The sequence below is a fragment of the Phyllobates terribilis genome, unplaced genomic scaffold (assembly GCF_046119375.1).
Source record: "Phyllobates terribilis strain yellow unplaced genomic scaffold, ASM4611937v1 Scaffold_3__8_contigs__length_932513732, whole genome shotgun sequence".
Classification (NCBI taxonomy): Eukaryota; Metazoa; Chordata; class Amphibia; order Anura; family Dendrobatidae; genus Phyllobates; species Phyllobates terribilis.
In genome coordinates this window covers 418,378,106-418,405,166 of record NW_027362763.1, presented here as the reverse complement: position 1 = coordinate 418,405,166, position 27,061 = coordinate 418,378,106, and the positions used below count along the sequence as shown (strand labels likewise).

General features: G+C 44.0%; 1 protein-coding gene across 1 annotated transcript in view; it reads left to right on the top strand.

Moving 5' to 3' along the window:
- Positions 1–1,703: 1,703 nt before the first annotated feature.
- The window catches only part of ME1 (malic enzyme 1), a 400,967-nt gene continuing 375,609 nt past the window's right edge, over positions 1,704–27,061 (top strand). Inside the window, exon 1 of the mRNA XM_073675637.1 lies at positions 1,704–2,018. Coding sequence (XP_073531738.1) covers positions 1,905–2,018 — 114 coding nt within the window. The 5' untranslated portion in view covers positions 1,704–1,904. The remainder of the gene's footprint in view (positions 2,019–27,061) is intronic.

Sequence of the window (27,061 nt, the reverse complement as noted above, 5' to 3'; positions counted from 1 at the left end):
CTTCAAAGGGATATTGGGTTGCGTCCAAATTTTTGGCAGCCCTTGCATATACAATAACAGTATAGGAGACCCACTCGTTAATAATGGGAACAACAAAGCATAGCAGACTGCTGGCCCTTTAAGAATAGTAAGGGCCGCCTGATGGCCCTATAAAAAAGGTCTTTGTGACTTTCAGAGTCCCTCCATCATAAATGAAACAGGATGTGTCTGATGATGTGTCACATACCACATGGCCAGATAAGGTTGTAAAATGTTAAAATGACATTTCCCAGTGAATGTATTTGTCTTGGTTGAAAGCAATGCAAAAGTGAAAAAACGCATCAAAAACACTATGTGTGAACATAGCCCAAGGTGTGGAGGAACATTTTTGTTTTTGGTTATTTATTTTGCCTTATACAAGTCCTTACCCTGGAAAGGATGTTCCTTAACATATTTCCCAGGAAAATCCATTTTGGTTTCGTTTTTGTATGTTTTATTGTGAGTCCGTAAAAGTGGTGTAATACTCTGACAACGTTGTTGACAGCAGTGACCTGGGAGTCAGAAATGCTTCCCCATGCCGTTCCCGTCGATTTGGGCAATTTTTAGGCCCTCTGCATACCGCCAGGGGAGCCGCCGGAAAAAATGCTTGAGTTTCCCATAGACTTACATTGGGCTCGTTACTCGGTCCGAGCACTCGAGAATTCCAATTTGCTCGACTCGAACAACGAGTACCCGAGCATTTGAGTGCTCGCTCATCACTAGTAACAACCAATTGGCTTGCATTTGATATATCAGTGGTCATTTAATGGCCGCAATCATGCAGTCTAAACCCAGCATTAATCGCCAATCCATTTACCAGGTAATGTCAAGCAACTGTGACTTTTTCTTCCCCATGATCAGATTTGTACTAAAAATAGTTTTAGTTTATTAAAAATAACAGTGAACTACCCCATAGATTATCATGGGTACAAGTGTTATCTGTGAAAAACGTGTATAGCACGCATACAATAAAAACTGACGTGTGAATGAGCTCTAAAAGTCAGTCTTAGTAAATGTGCCGTGGAGTATTAGCATTGGAGCAGGGCTGCTGCAGTCGTTGGCTGCCTCATAACCAGAGTGCAGCCGTTGTGTGTGAATAAGCTTGATACTATCAAGATAATGGCAGAGCAGACCTTGGTGGTCTAGGCCAGCACAAGATCTACTGTACCTTCCTGCAGATCGATCATCCATCAAGTCTCCATGGCTAGAGATCGACTCAAAGGCCGTTACATTTAAAAAAATAAAAAAAAAAAGCATGTCCAGGGCTTACATATGCCCACCCTCACCCTACAACCAAATCCAATTTCAATTATTGATTTGAAAAATGCCTGTCCAGCAGCAGTAAAGCATCTCACCTAGCAACAGTATCCAGAAACAAAAGTTCATGCTAGACAGCCAGCAACACACTGACTTATTCATGATGAATGATTTACTAGGTAAACCATGTGTTGTGTCCCTATGGAATTTTGGAGAGCTGTACTGTACTCCGCTTACCGCAAACTGATCCATTATAGGAAAAAGAGCGGTCTGGGAAGTGTGAAAATGCAGTGCATCTCAGTCCAATGCAGCAAACAGCCATGATCAAGATGTGATTACATTGCGAAATACCCAGAGCCCTGTGAAACTACAGCATAAAATGAAATAAGAGCAAGAGGAGACTTGAGGCAGAGGAGAGGGCTGCTGCTATCTGCTGCCAGTGACTCAGCACTTCCCTTCTCCTATCCCTGGTGTCACACAGGACCTGTCAGCTGATCCTGACAGCTCTGCCTGCACCACCACACAATCACACCTAGCAGTCTATACACTACACAGCTACAGCAGGATCAGCTCTGTCACTACACCAGCACAGTCACTAACTCTGCCTGCTTACTGGATCTGCACCAGCCATGTCTTCTCAAGTGGTGAAACAAGAACAAGTGGAAGACCAGGATGCCAACAAGACTTTTCAATACACCAGGAAGAGGGGCTATGACATAACTCGTGATCCACATCTCAACAAGGTAGTAGGACCGCAAAACTATATGTACAAATCTGTGATCTCTAGAAATTCCAACCCCTGCAGACAGCTGCTATTGAGCCTCATTAAAATGTTGATTTAGCTCTTTTCATTGCACACAGCTTAAGGGGTAACACTGCTGTAGAGATTCTAGGATCACTGCGGAATATACAAGTTCTTGCTAGTACATTACCCTGCAGAATAGTGCCTATGTATCGGAGTCATTCATCAGGATCACTGCAGAATATACAAGTTTTCGCTGGTATAAAACCTTACAGAATATTGTTCAATCATGTCTGTTCTGTACAACAGTCAGGTAGCATCAAAGTTCATTTCATTCCGTCTACCTGCAACAGTGTACCAATCAAAATGGGTGATCAAGTTCTTGTCTTGTGTAATGTGAGATGCTCCAGTTTTGTTGTGTTAGATGATGCTGTTGGCCTCATGCACACTGTATAGCAGCATGCTCCAGGGATGTATGGAGGGTTCCCTGGAGCTTTATATTAGAGAGCTTTAGACACTTCACGTTTGCATAAAATCAGAGGTATCCAATGATGGTCCTCGACTTTTATAGATGTTCTATTAGTATGAGTGTGTCCATGAGGCCTTGTGCTAGAGTTAAGTGACAGTTAAATCCTAAAAAGATTTCACAAGTCTTGTATTCCTCTTTTGTTTCTAGTGACGGGTCATTCTCAACCGATTCGGCACAAAGAGCTAGCTCCCTTATGTGAACGATGGGGCTTCGCATCCCAGTGTAGCAGTTTCCGAATGGCTTGACTCACTAGGAGTAAAATGACGGTTTTCACTTGCCGATGGGGCCGAATCCCTGCTTACCCAGCCTAAAAATGTGGGGGTCTCTACTGCATTGGACTACTGTGATTTTACTCTAAATATATGATCACCTTATTGTGAATACAATAACTTAAGTCCATAAATATTTAGACAGTGACTGAATCTTCATGATTTGGGCACTGCATGCCACTATTTGTTATTTAAAATGAAACAATTGAGATGCAATTGAAGTGTGGACATTCTGGTTTAATTAAAGGGGTTGAACAAAAATATCCGTTTAGGAATTGTAACGATTTTTCTACAAAGTCTCCTCATTTCATGGTCTCAAAAGTAACTGGACAAATTAGCTTTACCATAAATAAAATATTAATTTTTTAATACTTTTAAGATAATTCTTTGCAAGCAATGACAGCCTGAAGTCTGGAAGTCATGGAAGTCACAAAACTCTGGATTTTCTCCTTTGTGATGCTTTGCCAGGCCTTTACTGCAGCTGACTTCAGTTGTTGCTTGTTTGTGGGTCTTTCTGCCTTAACTTTTGTCTTAAGCATTTGAAATTAATGCTCGATGGGGTTGAGATTTGGTGATTGACTCGGCCATTGCAGAATATTCCACTTCTTTGTCTTAAAAAAACCTTGGCTTGCTTTCACAGTATGTTTTGGGTCAGTGTCCATCTGTACTGTGAAGCGCCGTCCTATCAACCTTGCTGCATTTGGTTGAATCTGAGCAGAAAGTATAGCCCTGCACACTTCAGGATTCATCCTGCTGCTTCTGTCTTCAGTCCACATCATCAATAAATACTAGTGACCCAGTGCCCTTGGAAGCCCTGTATGCCCATGTCATCATACTGCCTCCACCATGTTTTATGAAGGATGTGGTGTGCTTTAGATCATGAGCCATTTCAAACCTTCTCCATACTTTCTTCTTCCCATCATTCTGATACAGATTGATCTTAGTTTCATCTGTCAAAAGAATGCTTTTCTAGAACTGGGCTGGTTTCTTTAGATGTTTACCAGTGCACTCTTTTTTTTTGCAGAATGTACTAAACTGTTGATTTGGCCACTCCTAACATTTCTGCTATCTCCCTGATGGATTGCTTCTTTTTTTTTCAGCCTAATAATTGTCTGTGTCTCTTCCATTGAGAGCTCATTTGACCTCATGTTGTGGCTTCACAACAGCTTCCAAATTCCACACCTGGAATCAGTTCCAGACCTTTTCTTGCTTAATTGATGATGGATTAACAAGGGAAAATCCCATGCATCCCATTAAAGTGATTGTGAGATAATTATCCAAGTACTTTTGGTCCTTTTAAAAAGAGGCAGCTACATATTAAAGAGCTGTCATTGCTAAATCCTTATTCAAATTTGGATGTCAATGCCCTCAAATTAAAGCTGAGAGTCTGACCTTTAAGCCCATATTGGTTATATAACTGTATCTTGAATATGTTTTTTGTAAACAGCCAAAATGCTGAAACTTGTGTCACTGTCCAAATATTTCTGGACCCAACTGACTATACCGTATTTTTGGACTATAAGACGCACCGGACCATAAGACGCACCCCAAATTTGGGGGTGTAAATAGGAAAAAATATATTTTTTATAAGATGGGTCCGTCTTCTAGTCTGAATAGGTATCTTACATGGGGGTCGTTGGAGTGAGGGTCACAGGAAGCAGGGTCCTTCAGGAAGCCAGCGGAAGTGGATGAATGCTGTGGAGCCTGGATGCGAGAAGCTGGTGCTCCAGCAGTGGGAACTTGTGGTGGTGGTGGAGCAGAATCGCAGGGCCCTCAGTTCCCTCCCTCAGGAACCTGGCGGCTGCAGCAGAAGAGGTGTGATGCTGCTGGGCCGGAGCCTGTGGTGGGGCCTAGGGCCTGAGCCTGTGGTGGGGCCTGTGGCGGGGCCTGGGGCCTGGGCCTGTGGTGGGGCCTTGGCCTGTGCTGGGGCCTGGGGCCTGGGCCTGTGATGGGGCCTGTGGTGGGGCTGGAGTCTGGCTGGGGCCTGTGGTCCGGATGGGGCCAGGGCAGCGTCCCAGGCCTGTGAGTGCTGCCCGGTGGCCAGGGCTGTGCAGCTGTGCGGCAGAGCGGTGGTGGGTGCTGCGGTGCGGCTTTCCAGTGGCCGTGTCCATCTTCATGAAGCTGTGATCCACAGAAAAATGGCCGCCTGAGCTCCCAGACAGTGCATGCACCGGCTTGGGCGGCCATTTTCCTGTAGATCACTGTGCACCCACCGCCGCTCTGCCTTCCCGCCGCAGCGCTGCACATCCACTCTGCCTCGCCGCCGCACAGCCGCTCTGCCTCGCCGCCGCACCCACCGCCGCTCTGCAGCATCGGCCCTGCGATCCCGCTATACCACCACCGCAAGTATCTGGTAAGGTTCGGACCATAAGACGCACCCCCCCATTTTCCTCCTAAATTTGGGGGGAAAAAAGTGCATCTTATGGTCCGAAAAATACGGTAATAGGGAGCGATTTGGGGTGCAAAAGAGTCGGCTCTTTTTGGTGAGAGGAGCCAAATGATCCAAATCACCATGAAAAGCAGGATTTCATATCAATAAATGTTTCTATATTCGGAAGTTATCCCCTACCCATGGTCAATGGTTTCCGACCACTGGGAACCCAATAATTCTGTCAATGGAGGGGGCATTGAATGGAGCAGTGGTCTATCATACTGCCCTCAGTTTCATTCTTAATGGGACCACTGGAGATAGTTGTGCTCAGCGATCCGCTGATCTTCAGCACTCTCATGAAAAATGAATGCAGCTGCAGTGCACATGATTGGCTATGACTCCATTCTCATGGCCCTGAGCCTCTGTTCTCCAGATTGGTGGGGGTCCCATTAGTCGAACCCAGAGTGATCGGGAGTTATCCCCAATCCCACGAATAGGAGATGACGTCCAAACTTTAGAATATCCCTTTAAAGATTTGCATAAAGAAATAATGATTCAGTTAATAGAAAAATATGAATATTTATGAGATGTCTCAATAAATATACCCTACTTTAGGTTTTGTGATCAAGGCTCTGCTGTCATACAGGTTTTGTGGGGCTGGGTTGTAGCTAGGGTGGAGCTGGAGAGTCATGTGTATGTGTGCTTGGTCCAGAGAGGGTACCAACAAGTCTCACTGCCAGTCAATATAGATTCAGGTGTAGTGCAACAAATTTAAAACCAGGGTGAAGGAAAGCATCACTATGACTGCTGTCAGGTGCTATGTGCATGGACATGGAGCCTATATGCAGTACTGTGTAAATGTTTTAGGGAGCTCAGCTGTAGAATAATTTTGCAAAGTAAGAATGCTTTCTAAAATTGAAGTGTCAAGTGCAAAATGTATAAACTTTTAAGAAATCTAAATCATGAATATTTGGTGTGACTTCCCTTTACCTTCAAAATAGCAGCAACAATTCTTCTAGGTACACTTGCACAAACTCAGGGATTTTGTAGGAGCATTGTGTTACCAATTATACCAAACAGGTGATAATGATCATCATTTTCATATGTAGGTTGAAATACATCCTCTAATTGAAACAGAAACAGCTGTTAGGAGGCTTAAAACTGGGCGAGGAACAGTCAAGCCCTGCTACAAAGATAAGATTGTGGAAGACTGTATCATGTCACAGGTCATACACTATGGCAAGACTGAGCAACGCATCAAGCCACAAGACTTCTCCCAGGCAAAGATTTCAAAGCTGACTAAGGTTTTACGTTGTGACATTTAAGCTTTTTTTTTGAGGAAGCGCGAAGCATCTTGCTTACTTCCCTTTGAAATAGGAAGATGTCTGACAGTGCCATCAGCTCAAAACTGGCAGCAACCAGTGAGACCCATCTACACCTATCTACTGTGCGGAGAAGTCTGGCCAGAAGTGGTCTTACAATACGATACACTTTATTAATCCCGAGGGAAATTACAGTATCACAACAGCAGAACATAGACATGAATTACAACATAATAGTGGAATTTTTCAGGTATAATCTCATACATTCCTATTCATGACAGGTCAGTATGATATACAATTAGAACGCCAATAATACACCAGTCACTTGGAGAATTTCACAGTAGTTGTTGTACATTCCCATAGCAGTCAGCACGAACGATTTCCTGTATCTTTCCTTCTTTCACCTTAGTAGGATCAGACAGTTGCTGAAGGTGCTCCTCTGCCTCATGAACAGCTCATATATTGGGGGTGCGTTATTGCTCATTATTGCCAAACACTTCTTCTGAATTCTTTTCTCTACTACCTCCTCAAAAATGTCAAGATGGCGGCCACCAGCAGAGCTTGCCTTCTTGATAAGCTTATTTACAGTAGCTTATTAGCATCAGACACCCGCACACTACTTCCCCAGCATATGATTGCGAAAAAGATGACACTTGACGCTACAGACTGGTAGAACATTTCTAACGTTTTTCTGCAAACATTGAATGACCTTAGCTTCCGTAGGAAGTACAGTTTGCTCATCACCTTGTTATCTTCTCTGTATGGGATCTCCAGTCCAATTTGCTGACCCCCAAATATTTGTAACTCTCAACCTGCTCCACTTCCTGACCAGCAATAGTGACAGGTGAACAGTCCATCTTTCTCCTGTTATAGTTCACCATCAGCTCCTTAGTTTTCTCCATGGAAGAATTGTGGCCAACGAGCCATACCTTTGACATGGAAACAAGGCAAAGTGACTCAACTATGCACGAAAACATAGCAACTGGGGTGCGAGAAAAATGGCAGCAGGTGCTCTGTATCAAAATTTGAAATGTTTTTCTGTAACATAAGGAAGGTTATTTGCCGAAGAGATGGAGAGGGGTTCATTTGTGAATGTTAGTAGGCAACAGTGAAGCATGGGGAAGTTCCTTCTTAGTTTGGGGCTTCATTTTAGCAAATGGAGTTGGGGATTGGTCAAGCTTAATGGAGTTCTCAATGCTGAGAAATAAAGGCAGATACTTATCGATCATGCAATGCCATCAGTGAGATATTTGATTTGCTCCAAATGTATTCTTTAGCAGAACAATGAGCCTAAACATACAACCATTGTCATTACAACTATTTTCAGCTTAAAAAAGAATAAGTAGTCCTAGAAATGATGATATGGTCCCACACAGAGCCCTGATCTCAACATCCCTGGGTCTCTCTGGAATTACCTGCAGAAACAGAAGTATTTGCGAAAGTCTACATCCACAGAAGATCTGTGTTGAATTCTCCAGGAAGTTTGGAGCAACCTTCCTGCCAAGTTCATTCAAAAACTCTTTGCAAGTGTACCTAGAAGAAATTATGCTGTTTTGAAGACAAAGGGCAGTCACATTAAATATTGATCTGATTAACATTTCTCTTTTGTTCATTGACTTAGCATTTTGTTAAGAAAATTAAACTATTAACACTTCTATTTTTGAAAGCATTATTACTTTACAACATTTCTGCCTAAAACTTTTGTACAGTATTACCTATTCTCAGATCATTGCATATGCCAACTAAGCTACTTAAATGCTGCTTCCAATCTCTGCATCATGCAGCTTTTCTGGTTTCCATTGTGGTCCCCCCGATGAGTTGCCATTGCAGTTAGGGGCCTACTAAAGGCCCCTGCTAGTCATCTTTCTACTCCCCAATTTTTACTATTCAAAAATAAAAATATAAAAAATAAACACTTTGGGTATCCTTGCATCCATAAAAGTTCAAACTATGGAAAATATTAAATTAATTGAACTGTATGGTAAATGGGCAAAACCTAAGATAATAAGAAAATGAGCAAATGCCCTGCAGTAAGTAAATAAATAGCAATAGTGCATGAAAATAACATAGGATGCTTAGTTAACTTTGTTTTGATCAAAAAAACATAGAAGCCATCCCACCACGTCATGGCGACCCTACTCGGGACAGTCTAACTTCTAGTATTAAAACCTTACCATATGTGAAATGACGTAAATGTGAATAAGGGCCGAACAGGACCCGGGGCCCGACTATTGGACACCCAGCCATGGGGGCTATATAAACGTAATATCCAGCTCAAAGAAAAGGCAGGTGGTATAGAATGCAAAAATCTGAAACAAAAAACTAAAGCTATGAACTGGAATATAAATTGGTGTGCATGTAACGTGTAGGCGCATGATCACACAGCCACTAAATAGACAAAACCTACGATAAAAATAAAATGAGCAAATACCCTGCAGTAAGTAAATAAATATCAATAATGCATGAAAATAGTATATTGTACTTAGTTAACATTGTTTTGGTAAAAAAAACTTAAAAGCCATCCCATGTCGAGGTGACCCTACTCGGGACAGTAAATGGTGTAAAAATTAGAAAAAATTAAAAGGCCAGAATTGTCATTTTTTGATCTTCATACCTTGCTTCCAAAAATGCAATAAAAAGCAATCAGAGCATCATATGTGCTCCATGATGGAATCACTAAAAAAAACAACTGGTCTATCGAACCAAAAATTAGAAAGTTACGGATCTCAGAAAACAAACCAAACACTGACAGGAAAAAAATGCAGCGTGAGGTGCAGTACCACAGCTCTTTATTATCTTACACATTGGTACGACTCCTCTGCGTTTGGTATTTTATGTTCTGTATGTATAACCTCAGTTGTAGGAGTGTTTACAGTGTACACCCTTATTGTGCAAGACTGAACAAAACACTGAACATCCAGAATCTACAGCAGTGTCTGCGCTGCACTCCCTCCCTGGTATTATAGCTTGTGTATTGGAGAGTGTGTGCACGTGAGGAAGATGCTGGATCATCCGTAGCCCTACCATTTCTGATTACACAGCACAATCTATAGGAAGCGTGCATTCATGCCAGATGCTCTTTGTCACCGTTTTGTGCTATAACATAAATGCAGTTAGGAAGAAACAAATAGGAATACGTCTTTTATGTGTGAGATCTATCACACCATCCCTGTGTCACAGTGAAGCTGGTACTGACTGCCAGGAGCTTAACTAAAAACATGAGGAAAATATGGCGCTGCTGCTGAGGGCTGAGCACTGCTGAAGGCCGAGCACTGCTGAGGGCCGAGCACTGCTGAGGGCCGAGCACTGCGGAGGGCCGAGCACTGCTGAGGGCCGAGCACTGCGGACGGATGAGCATTGCTGAGGGCCGAGCACAGTGGAGAGCCGAGCACTGCTGAGAGCCGAGCACTGCGGACGGATGAGCATTGCTGATAGCCGAGCACTGATGGCCGAGCACTGCTGAAGGTTGAGCACTGCGGAAGGATGAGCATTGCTGAGGGCCGAGCATTGCTGAGGGCCGAGCACTGCTGAGGGCCGAGCACTGCTGAGGGCCGAGCACTACTGAGGGTCGAGCACTGCTGAGGGCTAAGCACTGCTGAGGTTGAGCACTGTGGAAGGATGAGCATTGCTGAGGGCCGAGCACTGCTGAGGGCCGAGCACTGCGGAGGGCCGAGCACTGCTGAGGGTTGAGCACTGCGGAAGGATGAGCATTGCTGAGGGCCGAGCACTGCTGAGGGCAGCACTGCTGAGGGCCGAGCATTGTTGAGGGCCGAGCACTGCTGAGAGCAGTACTGCTGAGGGCCGAGCACTGCTGAGGGCAGCACTGCTGAGGGCTAAGCACTGCTGAGGTTGAGCACTGTGGAAGGATGAGCATTGCTGGGGGCCGAGCACTGCTGAGGGCAGCACTGCTGAGGGCTGCACTGAGGAGGGCCGAGCACTGCGGAGGGCCGAGCACTGCTGAGGGTTGAGCACTGCGAAGGATGAGCATTGCTGAGGGCCGAGCATTGTTGAGGGCCGAGCACTGCTGAGGGCCGAGCACTGCTGAGGGCAGCACTGCTGAGGGCCGAGTATTGTTGAGGGCCGAGCACTGCTGAGAGCAGTACTGCTGAGGGCCGAGCACTGCTGAGGGCAGCACTGCTGAGAGCTAAGCACTGCTGAGGTTGAGCACTGTGGAAGGATGAGCATTGCTGGGGGCCAAGCACTGCTGAGGGCAGCACTGCTGAGGGCTGAGCACTGCTGTCCTTGTGCAGTATCAGTGCATGTTTCTGAAGGTACAAGGCAAGGTTATACTGAGCTTCATTTATCCGAGCTATCTAAAAGAAAAATATGTCTGTGTTTCCCATAGCAATCAATCACAACACAGCTTTCATTTTACTATAACAGTTTAAGAAATGAAATGTCAACTTTAATTGGTTGCTATGGGCATCAAATGCAACTATTTTAAGATCGTTTTGATCACTCGGTCCCATTGTGTTATAAAACATTTTGTGATATCTCATCCACAATGCTGCTACCGTAATATGCAGAGGATCTACCGCATGCAATTACTGGCGAAAAATCTGCATATACAGCTTGTGAGAACATAGCTTTAAAGAGAACTTGACAGCTGATACATGTTGTCTGATCCATGGCCATCATGTATCAACCACTGGTTGTATGATCTCAGCCAGGTATGTTTGACTCTGAAAGGCTGCGGTGTTTCAGAGAAAAACACACTTTTAATATCTGCCGGAGGAGGAACACACAATAGACTAACCAGACAGGCGGATTCCTGGTGGCTTCTCTCCGCCAGAGGAAAGTCAGCCAAAGATGCTGATTTCATTGAGACCAGCCGAGCTGCTGATGTGTATGGGAGCTTCCCGAGTCTTCTGGAGAAAAGGATCGGGCTGTTGGAATTTCAAAGGCTGATCCTTTTTTTCAGGGGAGATAATCCTCTGTCAGAGGAGACTGGCAGCAGCTTTCTTTTCACTTTCTGCTGAAAACACTTGATCGCCCAGCTGAGATCTCTATATCTGTCTGCAGAACCAACGATCAGCCAACAGTTATCTCATGTACATGGCCAGGTTTAGTCCCTGCACATGCAGCGAATTACAGGCTTTATTTGCTGCAGGTTTGGTTGCCAAATTGCAACAGACTTCATCCTATACAATTACACTAAAAAAATTTACCTGCTGCACTGGAAAATGTGTTCCACAAATGTGCAATGTGTGTATTCTTTTTTACGAAATAACAGTGAGGGTGCCATAACAAATCTTGACCAAGATTTGCTATTGAAATACTTTAGTTAAATATAGACCTTTGTATACTTATTGAAAGTGCAGTTTTAATCACTGATAAAGTTGGCTTTTACTAAATCCTTCCTGGGTAGCAATGTACAATGTACATAAGATAACAGGTCTTATCTGCTAGTATTGGTCTTATTAATGCTGACTCCAGCTCCTTTCTATCTTCATCTAAAGTACATTGGACTAACATTTTAGCACATGTTTCTTTTCAATATCATGCTGGCTTATAAGAGATTAACTAATTCAGAACTGGGCTATTTATTTAACCGGGTACATTTAGTTAATTTTTTTCATACATATGCTTTTAACGTTTAGACGGCGACAACCCTTGCACACGCCTCAAACACGTCTTCTCCAGCGGTGTTCCAGGTGCGCTGAAAGGCTGTGGAGAAAATCTAATCTGCCTGAAGATTTCCTCCATTATAAATTTATGCTGAAAACATAACTCTGCGCTTCACCTCTCCAAACAAACCTACTTTAACAACCTCATAATCTCACTTTCCAATAATCCTAAACGACTCTTTGACACGTTTCATTCTCTCCTCAATCAAACAGCACAGGCCCCGATCACCGACCTCAGCGCTGACGATCTGACCAATTATTTCAAAGAAAAAATTGACCATTTCCGTCAGGAAATTTTCTCCCAATCCCCAAACGTTTTGCATGCTCTCCCCCGCCACATTGTATCTTGCTCACTTTCTGATTTTGAACCAGTCATGGAAGATGAAGTGATCAGACTCCTTGCCCTACCACCTGCACCAGTGACCCTATTCCCTCACATTTCCTTCAGTCCCTTGCTCCAGATGTCATCACTCACCAAACTACAATTTTCAACCTCTCCATATCATCTGGTATCTTTCCCTCTTCTTTTAAACACTCCAGCATACATCCATTACTTAAAAAACCATCCCTTGACCAGAACTGCACGGCCAACTACAGACCTGTTTCCAATCTTCCCTTTATCTCTAAACTCTTGGAACGCCTGGTCCATTCCCGTCTAATCCGCTATCTCTCAGACAACTCTCTTCTTGACCCTTTACAATCTGGTTTCCGCTCTTTACATTCTACTGAAACTGCCCTCACTAAAGTCTCTAATAATCTACTAACAGCTAAATCTAATGGTCACTATTCCCTGCTGATTCTCCTGGATCTCTCTGCAGCATTCGACACTGTGGATCACCAGCTCCTTCTCTCTATGCTCCGCACTGTCGGCCTCAAGGACACTGTTCTCTCCTGGTTCTCCTCCTATCTTTCTGAACGCTCCTTCTCTGTGTCTTTCGCTGGCTCCTCCTCCTCTCTCCTTCCCCTTACTGTCGGGGTTCCTCAAGGATCAGTCCTAGGCCCCCTTCTTTTCTCCTTATACACCGCTCCCATTGGACAAACAATCAGCAGATTCGGTTTTCAGTACCATCTCTATGCTGATGACACCCAATTATACACCTCTGCTCCGGACATCACCCCTGCATTACTACAAAAGACCAGTGATTGTCTTTCTGCTGTGTCTAACATTATGTCCTCCCTCTGTCTAAAACTGAATCTGTCAAAAACTGAACTACTCGTATTTCCTCCCTCCACTAACCTACCTGTGCCCGATATTGCCATTTCCGTTTGTGGCTCAACCATTACTCCCCAGCAACAAGCCCGTTGTCTTGGGGTAATTTTTGACTCAGATCTTTCCTTCACTCCTCACATCAAATCACTCGCTCGTTCATGTCATCTACACCTCAAAAACATCTCAAGAATCAGGACTTTTCTCACCTTTGACTCGGCAAAAACTCTTACTGTCGCTCTTATTCATTCTCGTCTGGACTACTGCAACTCTCTACTTATCGGGCTCCCTCTTACTAAATTCTCCCCTCTCCAATCCATCCTTAACGCAGCAGCCAGGATCATATTCCTCGCCAACCGCTACACCGATGCCTCTTCCCTGTGCCAGTCATTGCATTGGTTACCCATCCAATATAGAGATCAATTTAAACTTATTATGCTTACCCACAAAGCGCTCCATGCTTCAATACCCCCCTACATCTCCTCCCTTGTCTCAGTCTACCACCCTACACGTGCCCTCCGTTCTGCCAGTGACTTAAAACTTAAATCCTCCATAATCCGAACTTCCCACTCCCGTCTCCAAGATTTCTCGCGTGCTGTTCCAATTCTTTGGAATGCATTACCCAGGACAGTCAGATTAATTCCCAATACCCACAGTTTCAAGCGGACCCTAAAAACCCATTTCTTTAGACTGGCGTATCGCCTCCACACACTATCTGTCCATCCCAGTTGTCCGTCCCAGTTTTCCCTCATATTAAAATCTTCTTCAATTTCAGGTTCATACCAACCATGCACATAATAGCCTCGGTCAGGACTGCACACATACTGGCAGGCGACCAGTCCATGTATTATTTATCCAATATAGTGTATCAAGGCTGCATTATCCAATATATGTACATTCTACCTTTTGTGTCTCCCCCATTTCCTCATAGACTGTAAGCTTGCGAGCAGGGCCCTCACTCCTTTCGATATGAGTTATGTTTATTCTGCATTGTTGTATAAGTGACGCGCCCCTGGGCCTGCTGTGTCGCGCAGCGTCTCGCGCACGGGGGCTTACCCGGAACCGGATCAGATGAGGGTTGTAGTCTCCGAGTGGCGGGGACCCGGTCCGTGCCCAGGGAGTCAAACTCAGTGTGTGGCAGTCTTGATAGATGTTATTTGAGTGTCGACTACGCCACCCGTTGATTTGCAGCTATGGAGCTGCCGCTGCAGGGCAGACCGCTGAGGCCGGTGTAGAATTGTGCAGCATGATAGTATAACCCCCAACGGGAGAGGTATGGCCTCAGGGCAGCCGACGTGGAAGATGGGGGTAGCAGGAACCACTCAGAGACGGTGCGGTATAATTCAGGGTCTTTACTGGTAACAACGATAGACCCTCCCGGAGTACTTGCTAGCGAACGGGGCCTGGTCAGTCCTTGAGCAGATGGGATCTCCCCTGGCCAGGCGGAGTTGTAGGCCTCCCAAACTGACTGTACTCTTCTGGCTACCTTGCTAGAAGCGGATATAAGTAGCCCACGTCCCTGAGTGTACCGTGTGGTGCTCACCCGTATGGCCGGTGACTCGGGGCCTTCTATTGGCTTCCGCTCCACGATGGCGGTGCTGGTCCCACACATGTGACCGTGCCTTCGGGTTTCTGGGCCTGAGGACCTGAAATCCCCTGCCGGTCGGCTTCTGCTGCTGGGTAAGAGTTAGTCCCCACAGCCTCGGACGCCGGGTCCGGTAAGAAAGCTTCTCAGTCAGGGCGAGCTCTGCAGCTGCCAGCCCCTGACTCGTAGTAGTATTGCTCCCACTGAGCTCCAGCTGTTTCTTCCTATGACTGTCTCTTGTCTCTACTCTCCTTGACTCCTCACCCTGCTTCAGCCCCGGGTTTATATAGGGGAAGTTCTTCCCCTCCCAAGACTGGGCAGGAGGTGTGGCATGCACAGGATCCCTGACCAAAGGACCTCCCACCTGCTCTCAGACATAACATCTCTATCACTGTGGCAACCAGACCCCTGGGGTGTCACATAAGTCCCCCCTAAAATTTGTAAAGTGCTGCGGAATATGTTGGCGCTATAAAAATAAAAATGATTTTTATTATTTTAACAGTTCTAAAAAAAATTTGCTTGTTCAGATATTCAAATATTATTTGCCTCTTGTTTTCACAAAACCTTGGTCTGAATTATTATGTCATTATTATATTTTTTTTATTTGCTGATATCAGGGAAAAATATAAAGAAAAAAGGAATTATGTGTCTACTGTTCACATTTATTGTCTTTTATTTTTCAATAGAAATTATTTTTACTGGTATATATTGGACATTTTTTTTTGTCCGGGCTAGAAAGAGTAAGAGTAATTGGAACTGGCGTTGTCTCTTTTTTTTTTGCTTTTTTCTTTATTTTTTCATTTATTTCTTACACTGTGCCCCCCATAAGAGTAGTCATTTTAATATATTAATATATTATGTTTATTGATAATTTCCTCTGTACCTGGGGTTAGTATAATAACCCCAGTTACAGGGGAAACCTAGCCTCCTGTCTGCATAGCAGAGCTGACTGGCTCTCCCAGGACCCAGCCGCTCCTGCTGTCTCTTGTTCTCTCCCTACATCCAGTGGTCACATCATCACTGAGGCAGTATGATGAGGTGTTGGCAGTGCTTCCTGTACACAGGGCTTGTTCAGCAATGTGCATACTGCGATCGGGAAGGCAGAGATGTTAATAAACCATCTGCCTTCTATTTCAAGAGTCGATTCCCTGTTCCTGCTGCTGCAAAACGTCAGTGCATAGTGAAGTGTGAACTGCCCGGATGTTAAGGTTTATGGGCGGTCCGGAACTGGCTATATGCACCCAACAATGTCCAACCCAAAGGTAGTACATATGCTATTGTATGTATTTGTTACTTGCTGTATCGGTAGTTTCAAAAGCACAACTAAAATACCCTATTTTACCCAGGATTAAGCTATCACTGCATATTTCATCTTCATGCAACCTGTCAGTTGAAGATGGCCATAATATGCAACCATAGCAGTCTATGGAGGAATACTATCTGTGTGCCTTAAATTAATTAATTATTGTATTCATTCATTCATACACACAAAACTACTTCTAGGGGAGAATACCAGTGTACTACCGTGCCACATAAAGGCATGATATGGTGGCCCACGGTTACGTACTACTGCTTTGCAGGAACCCTTACTAAACATCTTACAAATTAACAAGTCTTGTAATGTAGAGAGCTGTACATACTGTATGTTGTAAGCACTGACATCAATTCTGAGATCACCCAGGTTGAGGGGTCATCATGAATATCCTTATACTGTGTTTCATTCTAACTGTGGTTCCAGTAATCAGAATGGGCCTACAGTACAGTTATATGAAAAAGTTTGGGCACCCCTATTAATCTTAAGCTTAATGTTTTATAAAAATTGGTGTTTTTGCAACAGCTTTTTCAGTTTGATATATGTAATAACTGTTGGACACAGTAATGTTTCTGCCTTGAAATGAGGTTTATTGTACTAACAGAAAATGTGCAATCTGCATTCAAACAAAATTTGACAGGTGCATAAGTATGGGCACCTCACCAGAAAAGTGACATTAAGATTTAGTAGATCCTCCTTTTGCAAAAAGATTCCCGGTGCCGGCATTGGCCACACAGCCCCAAAGCATGATGGAACCTCCACCAAATTTTACTGTGGGTAGCAAGTGTTTTTCTTGGAATGCTGTGTTTTTTTGCCGCCATGCATAACGCCTTTTTGTATGACCAAACAACTCAATCTTGGTTTCATCAGTCCACAGGACCTTCTTCCAAAAAGAAATTGGCTTCTCCAAATGTGCTTTTGCATACCTCAGCCGACTCTGTTTGTGGCATGCTTGCAGAAACGGCTTCTTTCGCATCACTCTCCCATACAGCTTCTCCTTGTGCAAAGTGCGTTGTATAGTTGACCGATGCACAGTGACACCATCTGCAGCAAGTTGATGCTGCAGCTCTCTGGAGGTGGTCTGAGGATTGTCCTTGACTGATCTCACCATTCTTCTTCTCTGCCTTTCTGATGTTTTTCTTGGCCTGCCACTTCTGGCCTTAACAAGAACTGTCCCTGTGTTCTTCCATTTCCTTACTATGTTCCTCACAGTGGAAACTGACAGGTTAAATCTCTGAGACAGCTTTTTGTATCCTTCCCCTGAACAACTATGTTGAATAATCTTTGTTTTCAGATCATTTGACAGTTGTTTTGAGGAGCCCATGATGCCACTCTTCAGATTCAGAGGAGATTAAAACAGGACAACAACTTGCAAGTGGCCACTTTGAGTAGCTTTTCTCATGATTGCATACACCTGGCTATGAAGTTCAAAGCTCAATGAGGTTACAAAACCAAAAAAGTGCTTTAGTAAGTCAGTAAAAAGTAGGTAGGAGTATTTAAGACAAGAAAATGATAAGGGTGCCCATACTTATGCACCTGTCAAATTTTGTTTGAATGCAGATTGCACATTTTCTGTTAGTACAATAAACCTCATTTAAAGGCAGAAACATTACTGTGTCCAACAGTTATTATATATATCAAACTGAAATAGCTGTTGCAAAAACACCAATTTTTAAAAAACATTAAGCTTAAGATTAATAGGGATGCCCAAACTTTTCATATAACTGTATTTTTCCATAGAAGGAATGTTTCAGGGGAAAATGCTATCCATAGAACTACATATTGTGAGCATGAACCCATAAAGTTTTTTTAATTCATCACATTTTTTTCTTCTTAGATCCATTATATTTGGGGAAGGTAGTAAATATAAAATGTGCACCTTTGATAAACAATATAGTATATTTTAGTTGAACAAACAATAGACAAAAAACACTATCCACTATAATTAAAAGTAAAAAGTGCTACATGTTACTTGCTCTAGTCTAGTCTCATTGACTCCTATTTCGAAGGCATCTTCAGTTATAATGTAGGGCATAACAGGATTTTTGTGGAAACTAACAGCCATATTATGATCTGTCAATCAGGATTATCTTACTATTATTGTGCTTGAAATGTCAGTATTGCCGTTTCTTTGCTGTGATACGCTCAGATCAATAAAAAGGTTAGATAATGAATGCTTAGCAAATAAATATGTGATGTATTTCCTACTGATTTGTAACTAAGCAGGATGTATTACTTTAAAGGGAATTTGAAACAAGGTTTTCCCTATATAAACTAACTATACCATTTTAAGTCATCTTGATCAGCACTCCAGCAACCTGTTTGTAAATGCCCTGCCCCCATATCTAAGAAAATACTCTATGTGCCCACGATGCAGATTTGACGCAGAAATTTCCTGAGCAGTTTTGTCTCTCCATGCCAGAAAAAACGCATGCGGTTTTTACATGCATTTTTACATGCGTTTTTGAAGCGTTTTTGAGCATCAATGAATGATTTTTGGAGCTATAAAGTTGATGGAACATTGCTTAAACCCTTGGATTACCATAGAACTCTGGTGAGTATATTGGTTCATTCACCCAATCTTCCTTAGCATTTCTATTCACGTAATTTATCTGACTGCTGTAAGCTGTTTTTTTTTTAGCCTGGGAATGTGCCACTAGGCAAAATTTTCCCTGGCCATAATTAACATCTCCAGCTGGTTCGTTAGCCACTACATCCCCCCGATCAGTACTCAGCAGCACTTTGGACACAACGTATTTATGTTGCATCCAAAACGCGGTGTTCTAATGCCGCACTTTTGTTGTCGGTAAATGTGAATCCACCGCATATAATGACACTTCAATCGGTCAAAATCTGCAGCGGAGACTAGCGTGTCCACTACAGAAATTGACATGCTGCGTGTGAGTTTGGGCACGTGGCCATGGTCAGGAGCAGCTACAGGTTTGACGGTACAGCGTCAAACCCGCAGCGTCCAGATGTTACAGCATAGTGGATGGGATCTCTAGAAAGGGGATCACGTCAGCCTTGTATTGGCGGCTGACGTGAAGCCCAGGTTAGTAATGGAGGGTGTTTATAAGACGCCTCCATTACTAACTACATAGTAAAATGGTCGGCGCATTTTCAATAAAAGACACGACCAGAATAAAGTATTTTAATTAAATAAAACACACACGGTTCTACAATTTTTTTTATTACCTGCCTCCGCGAAGCCCTTGATCTCCTGAAAAAAAAAAACAACAATATTGCTAACCTGTCCGCCATCAACGACGCAATCCACGATCACGACTGTCCCATGACGATCCGGATCATTTCTACAGCTGTGACATCAGCCATCACTGATGTCACAGCTGTAAAATACAGTACTGTATACTGACAGGGTTGTAAAATCACCCCCTGTCAGTATACAGTGCTGCAGGGGGTCCCTGGGGTTCATCAGCTGAAGATCAGCTGATGAGCCCCGATGAGCTAGAGACTGTGGGAACCTTCACAAGATGGTTCCCACTGTAAGCATCAGTTGATCGGTCAGCAATCACGTGACCATCAGCTGATTGCTGCCGTTACTGATCACCTGATGGTCACGCGACCATCAGGTAATCGCTGACATCACCAATCAGCTGATGGTCGCGTGACCATCAGGTGATCAGTGACGTCACCGCAGGTCCTGGAAGCACACTACAGGGCGCGAGCCTGGCGACCCACAATGTGCAGCGAGCTGCCGACGGAACAGCATCGCCCAGGAGGACACCGGGGGCCGCCGGAGAGGTATGAAAGATTATTTTTAATTTTTACTTTTTTATTCTTTTTTACACTGCCGCTGGCATGCGGGCTGGGAGAAGCAGGCTGCTGCTTCTCCCGTCCACGCTGCTCTCGCTGTTATCAGCCAGAGCAGCGAGAGAAGTAGCAGCCTCCTCTCCCGACCCGGGTACCAGCCGCGGCGTGATTTTGCTCCTATTGATTACATTGAAATGCAGCAAATCCACATGTATAGATATTATACATGCGGGTTTTCTGCTATTCAGTGTGCGTGATTGTGCGTGATTTTGATTTTCAAAAAGTGTCTGGTTTTGATATTTTTTTATTCCTGAAGTTCCCCTGAGTATTCTGTTTTTTTATGTTTGTTTTTTTAAATCCGACACACGGTTCTAGAGATATTGGCTTTTTTATTTACTGATAATTTTTGTGCATGCTGTATTCACTTTAAATATACATGTCAGAATAGCTGTATAATCCTGATCAGGGCTGCCACCAGTAATTTCAGGGCCCCATAATAGCAAAATTTTCGGGCCCACTTGAGACTCCGCCCAGGCTCCACTCGAGCTCCGCCTCCATCCCTCGAACCTTCCACAGTCCCACCGCCCAGTCTTGGAAAAACTCCACTTCTGCACCACGTCCTCACCAATCACACATTAACAGTTCCTATCAAATACCATGTCACATTCATAGCCATCAGCTTTTGTTTTGGCCAAAAGATTTTTTAAGCTGCAACCACGACAAGGTAGACCTCTTCTGTCAGGGTCCTACTTTACTCCAACAGGCCTGGTCACCTCAAGTCCCTGTGTCAACTAGAACAGTTTGTAGGATTCTGTCTCGAAATGGCCTCCATGGTCGAATCAGTGCCCAGAAGCCAGCACTAAACAAAAGGCAAATAAAAAAAGTGTGGCATTTGCGAAGTCCCACAGCCTGCTAAACAGATGGACGCTGGAAAAGTGGCAGAAGGTGGATTTCTCTGATGTATCTTCAGTAGAATTACACCACAGCCAACGCAAATACTGCAGGAGACCTACTGGAGCCCGTATGGATCCAAAATACACCCAGAAAACAGTTAAATTTGGCGGTGGAAAGATCATGGTCTGGTGTTACATTCAGTATGGGGGTGTGCAAAACATTTGCAAGGTGGAAGGCAATATCAATAGCCTAAAATATCAAGAAATATTAGCTACCTCTTACATTCCAAATCATAAAAGGTCAAATTCTTCAGGAGGATGGTGCTCCATCCCATACATCCATCTCTACCACAAAGTTCCTCCAGGCAAAAAAGATCAAGGTGCTCAAGGACTGGCCAGCCCAGTCACCAGACATGAACATCATTGAGCATGTTTGGAGTAGGATGAAAGAGGAAGCTTGGAAGACAAAACCAAAGAATCTAGATGAACTCTGGGAGGCATGTAAGACTGCATTATTTGCTATTCCTGATGACTTCATTAATAAATTGTATGAATCATTGTTGAACCGCGTGGATGCAGTCCTTCAAGCTTATGGAAGTCACACAACATATTAAATATGACTCTAATAGCACCACAAACTTCATTCACCAATGTTATGCAACATATATTTGTATTTTAAGATAATTATTTGTTTGCATATCACATTACTTTCTGTGGGCGACAAAACTTTTGCCTTGCCAAAATCTGACCATTCTGTGTTCATTAAATGAGCAATATTTCAGCATTGATGCCAATTTATTTTCTTAACCGAAACCAAATTTGGGAGGGTTTCAGCTTTCAAAAGAGTAATTTAAAAACCAATGGATGAATTTAACGTCAGGTTATAAGCTTTTATTTACATAACATGGATAAGCGACATAACTTCTGTCAGGGAGTGTACAAGGGACAGATACCACAACACAATGACCAGACCACATATTACCACCACATAGGGACCGAATAATACCACATACAAGGAACAAATACCGCCACACTGTGACCAGACAACATATTACCACCACATAGTGACCGAATAATACCACATACCAAGAACTAGTACTGCCACACCATGACCAGACCACATATTGCCACCACATAGTGACCGAATGCTACAATACTGATCATTAATAAAAAAACACAAAACTAATATTACCATAATTTCTATTATACACAGGAGCTCTGCACATAATATACAGTGTATAGTGTCAGTTTACAGATAATACAGGGATCACCAGTGACATTATACACAGGAGCTCTGGGCATAGTGTCAGTGTAAAGGTAATACAGTGATAATCAGTGACATTATACACAGGAGCTCTGTATATTGTGTCAGTGTACAGGTAATACAGGGATCACCGGTGACATTATATACAGGAGCTCTGTATATAGTGTCAGTGTACATATAATACAGGGATCACCAGTGACATTATACACAGGAGCTCTGTATATGGTGTATAGTGTCAGTGTACAGATAACACACTGACTCACCAGTGACGTCTCTAGTTGAAGTCCTTCATCTTCGCTTTTCTCCTTCATCTAGAGCAGACCGCCATCATTTCTTCCAGCCAGGACTCGTCTCTGCATAAAACAACACACAGTTATCTAGAGCACGATTCCCCAACTTCTACATTACACACCTGAATACAGACGTGCACCCACCATTAATATATAAATAGTTATTATACAACCGACAATTCCAAATATAAATTGTAATCCACCAGTGCGCCCCCACTAACTATAAATAGCCACTTTCCCCACCTAATATATAAATGAATTAGAACCTGTACTCTTTCCCCCAATTCATTACCAGTCACACTCCATCATCCTCAATGCCCCCTCTCCCAATTCATTAAATTTACATGCCCCCCTCCACCCCAAATTCATTTTGTCATGTCCTCTCTCTCTCCCACCCCCACTTCATCATCATTTACTCTCCCCCACCCCCACCCCCAATTCATCATTTGTAGTCCCCACCCTCAATTCATTATCATTTGCGCTCCCCATCCCCACCCTCAATTCATCATTATTTGCACTTCCCCACCCTCAATTCATCATTTGCTTTCCACATCCTCCACTCCCAATTCATTTGCTTTCCTCACCCCATTCGTCATTTGATCTCCCCCCACTCCTAATTCATCATTAGCTCTCCCCATCCCCCACTCTCAGTTCATTATTTGCTCTCTCCAAACCCCACTCCCAGTTCATCATGTGCTCTCCCCACCCCCTCATAGTTCATCATATGCTCTCCCAGTTCATCATGTGCTCACCCCACCCCCCACTCCCAGTTCATCATGTGCTCTCCCCACCCCCCACTCCCAGTTTATCATATGCTCTCCCCACCCCCCACTTTCAGTTCAAAATGTGCTCTCCTCACCCCCCACTCCCAGTTCATCATGCGCTCTCCCCACCCCCACTTCAAGTTCATCATATGCTCTCCCCACCCCACACCCCCAGTTGATCATGTGCTCTCCCCACCCCCCACTCCCAGTTCATCATGTGCTCTCCCCACTCCAAGTTCATCATATGCTCTCCCCACCCCCCGCTCCCAGTTCATCATATGCTCTCCCCACCACCCACTTCCAGTTTATCATGTGCTCTCCCCACCCCCACTTCAAGTTCATCATATGCTCTCCCCACCACCCACTTCCAGTTCATCATGTGCTCTCCTCACTCCCCACTCCCAGTTCATGTGCTCTCCCCACCCCCCATTCCCAGTTCATCATGTGCTCTCCCCACTCCCGGTTCATCATATGCTCTCCCCACAGCTCCAGTTCATCATTTGCTCTCCCCCCACTCCCAGTTCATCATGTGTTCTCCCCATTCCCAGTTCATCATATGCTCTCCCAATCCCAGTTCATAATATGCTCTCCCAGTTCATCATGTGCTCTCCCCACTCCCAGTTCATCATATGCTTTGCCCACCCCACACCTCCAGTTCATCATGTGCCTCCCCTCACTCCCAGTTCATCATGTGCTCTCCCCACTCCCAGTTCATCATATGCTCTCCCCACCCCCCACTCCCAGTTCATTATATGCTCTCCCCACCCAAATTCGTCATGTTCTCTCTCCCCTCCACTCCCAGTTCATCATATGCTTTCCCCACCCCACACCTCAAGTTCATCATGTGCCCCCCCCACTCCCAGCTCATCATGTGCTTTCCCCACTCCCAGTTCATCATATGCTCTTCCCACCCCACACTCCCAGTTCATCATATGCTCACCCCACACCCCAAGCTCATCATGTGCTCTCCCCAGCCCCCAAGACCATTTAATTAATTCTATTAAAAAAAAAAGTTTTTCATACTTACCTTTCATACGATCCCCTGCAAGCCCAGCTCCACTTCTTGAACTGCATCCTGGTGCTTGATGCCGGGCCCAGCGAGTACGCGATGACGTCATCACGTACGCTCCATCTCCAACGCACCACAGAGGAGGCGGAGGGACTCTTTGGAGCTGCACGGTTATTTGGCCATGAGAGCTCCAAGGCTGAAGCTCCCTGCGCCAAGATGTAGCACGGTGGCGGTGGCACGCCAGCATGCGATACCCTGGGGCCCAGTGAGCAGAAGCACAAGAGGTGGGGCCCCGGACTAGGGCCCTGCTCTTTACTGCTGTTCACTGGGCCCCATACAGCTGTAAGGGAAGTAATGCCCTGATGACGGCCCTGATCCTGATATTAAGATGAGAATTTTATGATAGTGAAGGAATTCATATGTCCAAGTGCATTCAGTCTGTCTCCTCTCACTGAGCCTGATTGACAGCCGCAGCTTATACTGAGCAGTGTGAGATCTCAGGAATAGGGAGGAGGAACACTGAGGAGCTGTCAATCAGGCTAAGTGGTTGAGATAAACTTTCTTAAAGGATTATACAGCCTTTCTCACATGGATTTTTATAGTAAATACAGCATCCTTATCAGGTTGATCTATTTAATAATGTATGCAGATTGTATTGGGAAATCTGTTAATTGACTACTCCTGATAGTGATTTTGCTGCATCACATCAACAGAGCAGCTCTTCCTCTTCCGGCTGCTTGGTCAATGGAGCGTGACTGCTGACATCATGCTGATTAACAGCCGGCTCCCCGTAGTTATGCAGCAGGGAGCCTGCTGTCAGTCAGCATGACATCAGAAGTTATGCCCCATAAACAGAGCAGGGCAGAAGAGAAGCAGCTGTTCCACTGACATAAAATAGTCCCTTATAACACCCTTAAAGGGAATCTGTCAGCAGGTTTTTGTTATGTAATTTGAAGACAGCAGGAGATTTCAGCAATGCCTATCTTATCAAGCTGCGTGGTTTTGTTTGTTGGCAATGATTGTTTTAGCTTATCATTGCTGGGACATAGCAGCACATGCATGCTAGTCCGACACGCCCCTTTCCGTGATAAGCAGCTCACTGTCTATAGACATTGTACATACAGAGCCTGGTGTGGACTGGGTTAGCTTCCTCAGCTCTGCTGCATTGCTAAATCTAAAAACTCTGATTGTGTCAGAACCGCTGCATCCTGTAAAGTAAGTAATTCTTCATTGGATTCAGCTTCTCTTTTCCTACATTGGACTGCTCTCAGAAGCAAAAACCTGCTGACAGATTCCCTTTAATACCTTAACAATAGTTGTCTTTTAGTGTGAAATGCTTTCCACAATGCCCGTAAAATATTATGTAACTTGTATTACAAATATTCAACAATTTAAGAAGAATCAGTTCAGGTCTTATTCCATCTCCAAGCTGTTCAGGATTCATTCTGTCTACCAGTAAATAAATAAATATAATTAGGAACCTGTTTCCAATGAAAGCACAACATGCACATTGTGTCCTAATAATCACTTGCACTCAATAACATACTGTACCTTGTACACACTCTAAGTCTAATTTATGTCTAATGGGAAAGCAAAACAGTTTGAGCTCCTTTATCTAAAAACTCTTCAAACAGTGTTAGTAGAAGGAAATACGTCAGGAAAATAGGAAATTAAGGTAAAACAAAAACAGGGCAAGGGCTGGAGGGATATCTTGCACATGAAGTGGTGTCTTTGTGGATGTATATCAGCCTCCTTACAAGCAGCGCTGAAGTTTAGCTCTAGGCTTCTACTTAACAGTAAACTTTTATTTTCCATCAACTCCGGACAACAAATCAATTGAGTGTGTAAGTCCCAGCTGTGTATACAGGAGAGAAAGGTCCTTGTGCACCTTCGGATATATTTGTCATGACCTCTTGTAGTGGTATATGAAAGGGGAGCATCTGAATTGCTTTTTGTGTACATCATGAATGGCATATTCTACTTCACTTCCCTTTTAAGCTTAATGAAGAGGTTTAATTTGCACACTTCTATTTTTCTGCTGTCGGTAAGACTGACCTTTTAGTGACTGAGGTGCCAGTTGCGGTCAGCATAATATTCTGTTGTGCAGGTCCAGTACACCAGAGCAGCTCCGGGCATCACAAAGGCTCTGTTATATTCCGGCACTTTTCAGGTCATGTAGCAGTCACTAAGATGCTTTCTCCCTTTATTTTATTTCTAAATTCTATTTTGTGCGTATTCATTTACATCTTATCGTCACTGTTCAGAGGAGTGTAAATTTATTTTGCAACAAATCATGGCATATGATCTTTCCAATAGGCAGGTAATAAAATCAATGATTTGACTGTTGCTTGCGAAATGGAAGAATAACTTGTTTCTAAGATTACAGAGATTGAACTCTTCATGTACTGAAACACATCCTACCAATGATTGTATCAGTTTCTCAACAATCACAGACTTGTGGATATCTTATCTTTCCTAAAATGGCAGAAGAAGACAGCAAAAATGATAAACTGACCAGTAATCAGGTTTAAAGGGGAACGCTACATTTAAAATTGTTCTTCTGTGACTTTACATATCACACTGGTGAATCCATGAGCTTGGATTTACTCTAGTTCTTAAAACTAAAGAGTTCCTAAATAGTGCTGAGCGAATTTGTTTGGCATTTCAAATTCGGGTTCATGTTCGGGGTTCCGGCTTGTTCGTGCCAAAAAAACGGCTCTGCCCATGAACATCCCTGACTTGCCACGCTATCACGCAGATGTTATCTGCGTGACAGCGTGGCAAATCAGTGGCAAATCAGGGATGTTCATGGGCGCCGATTTTTGGGCGCG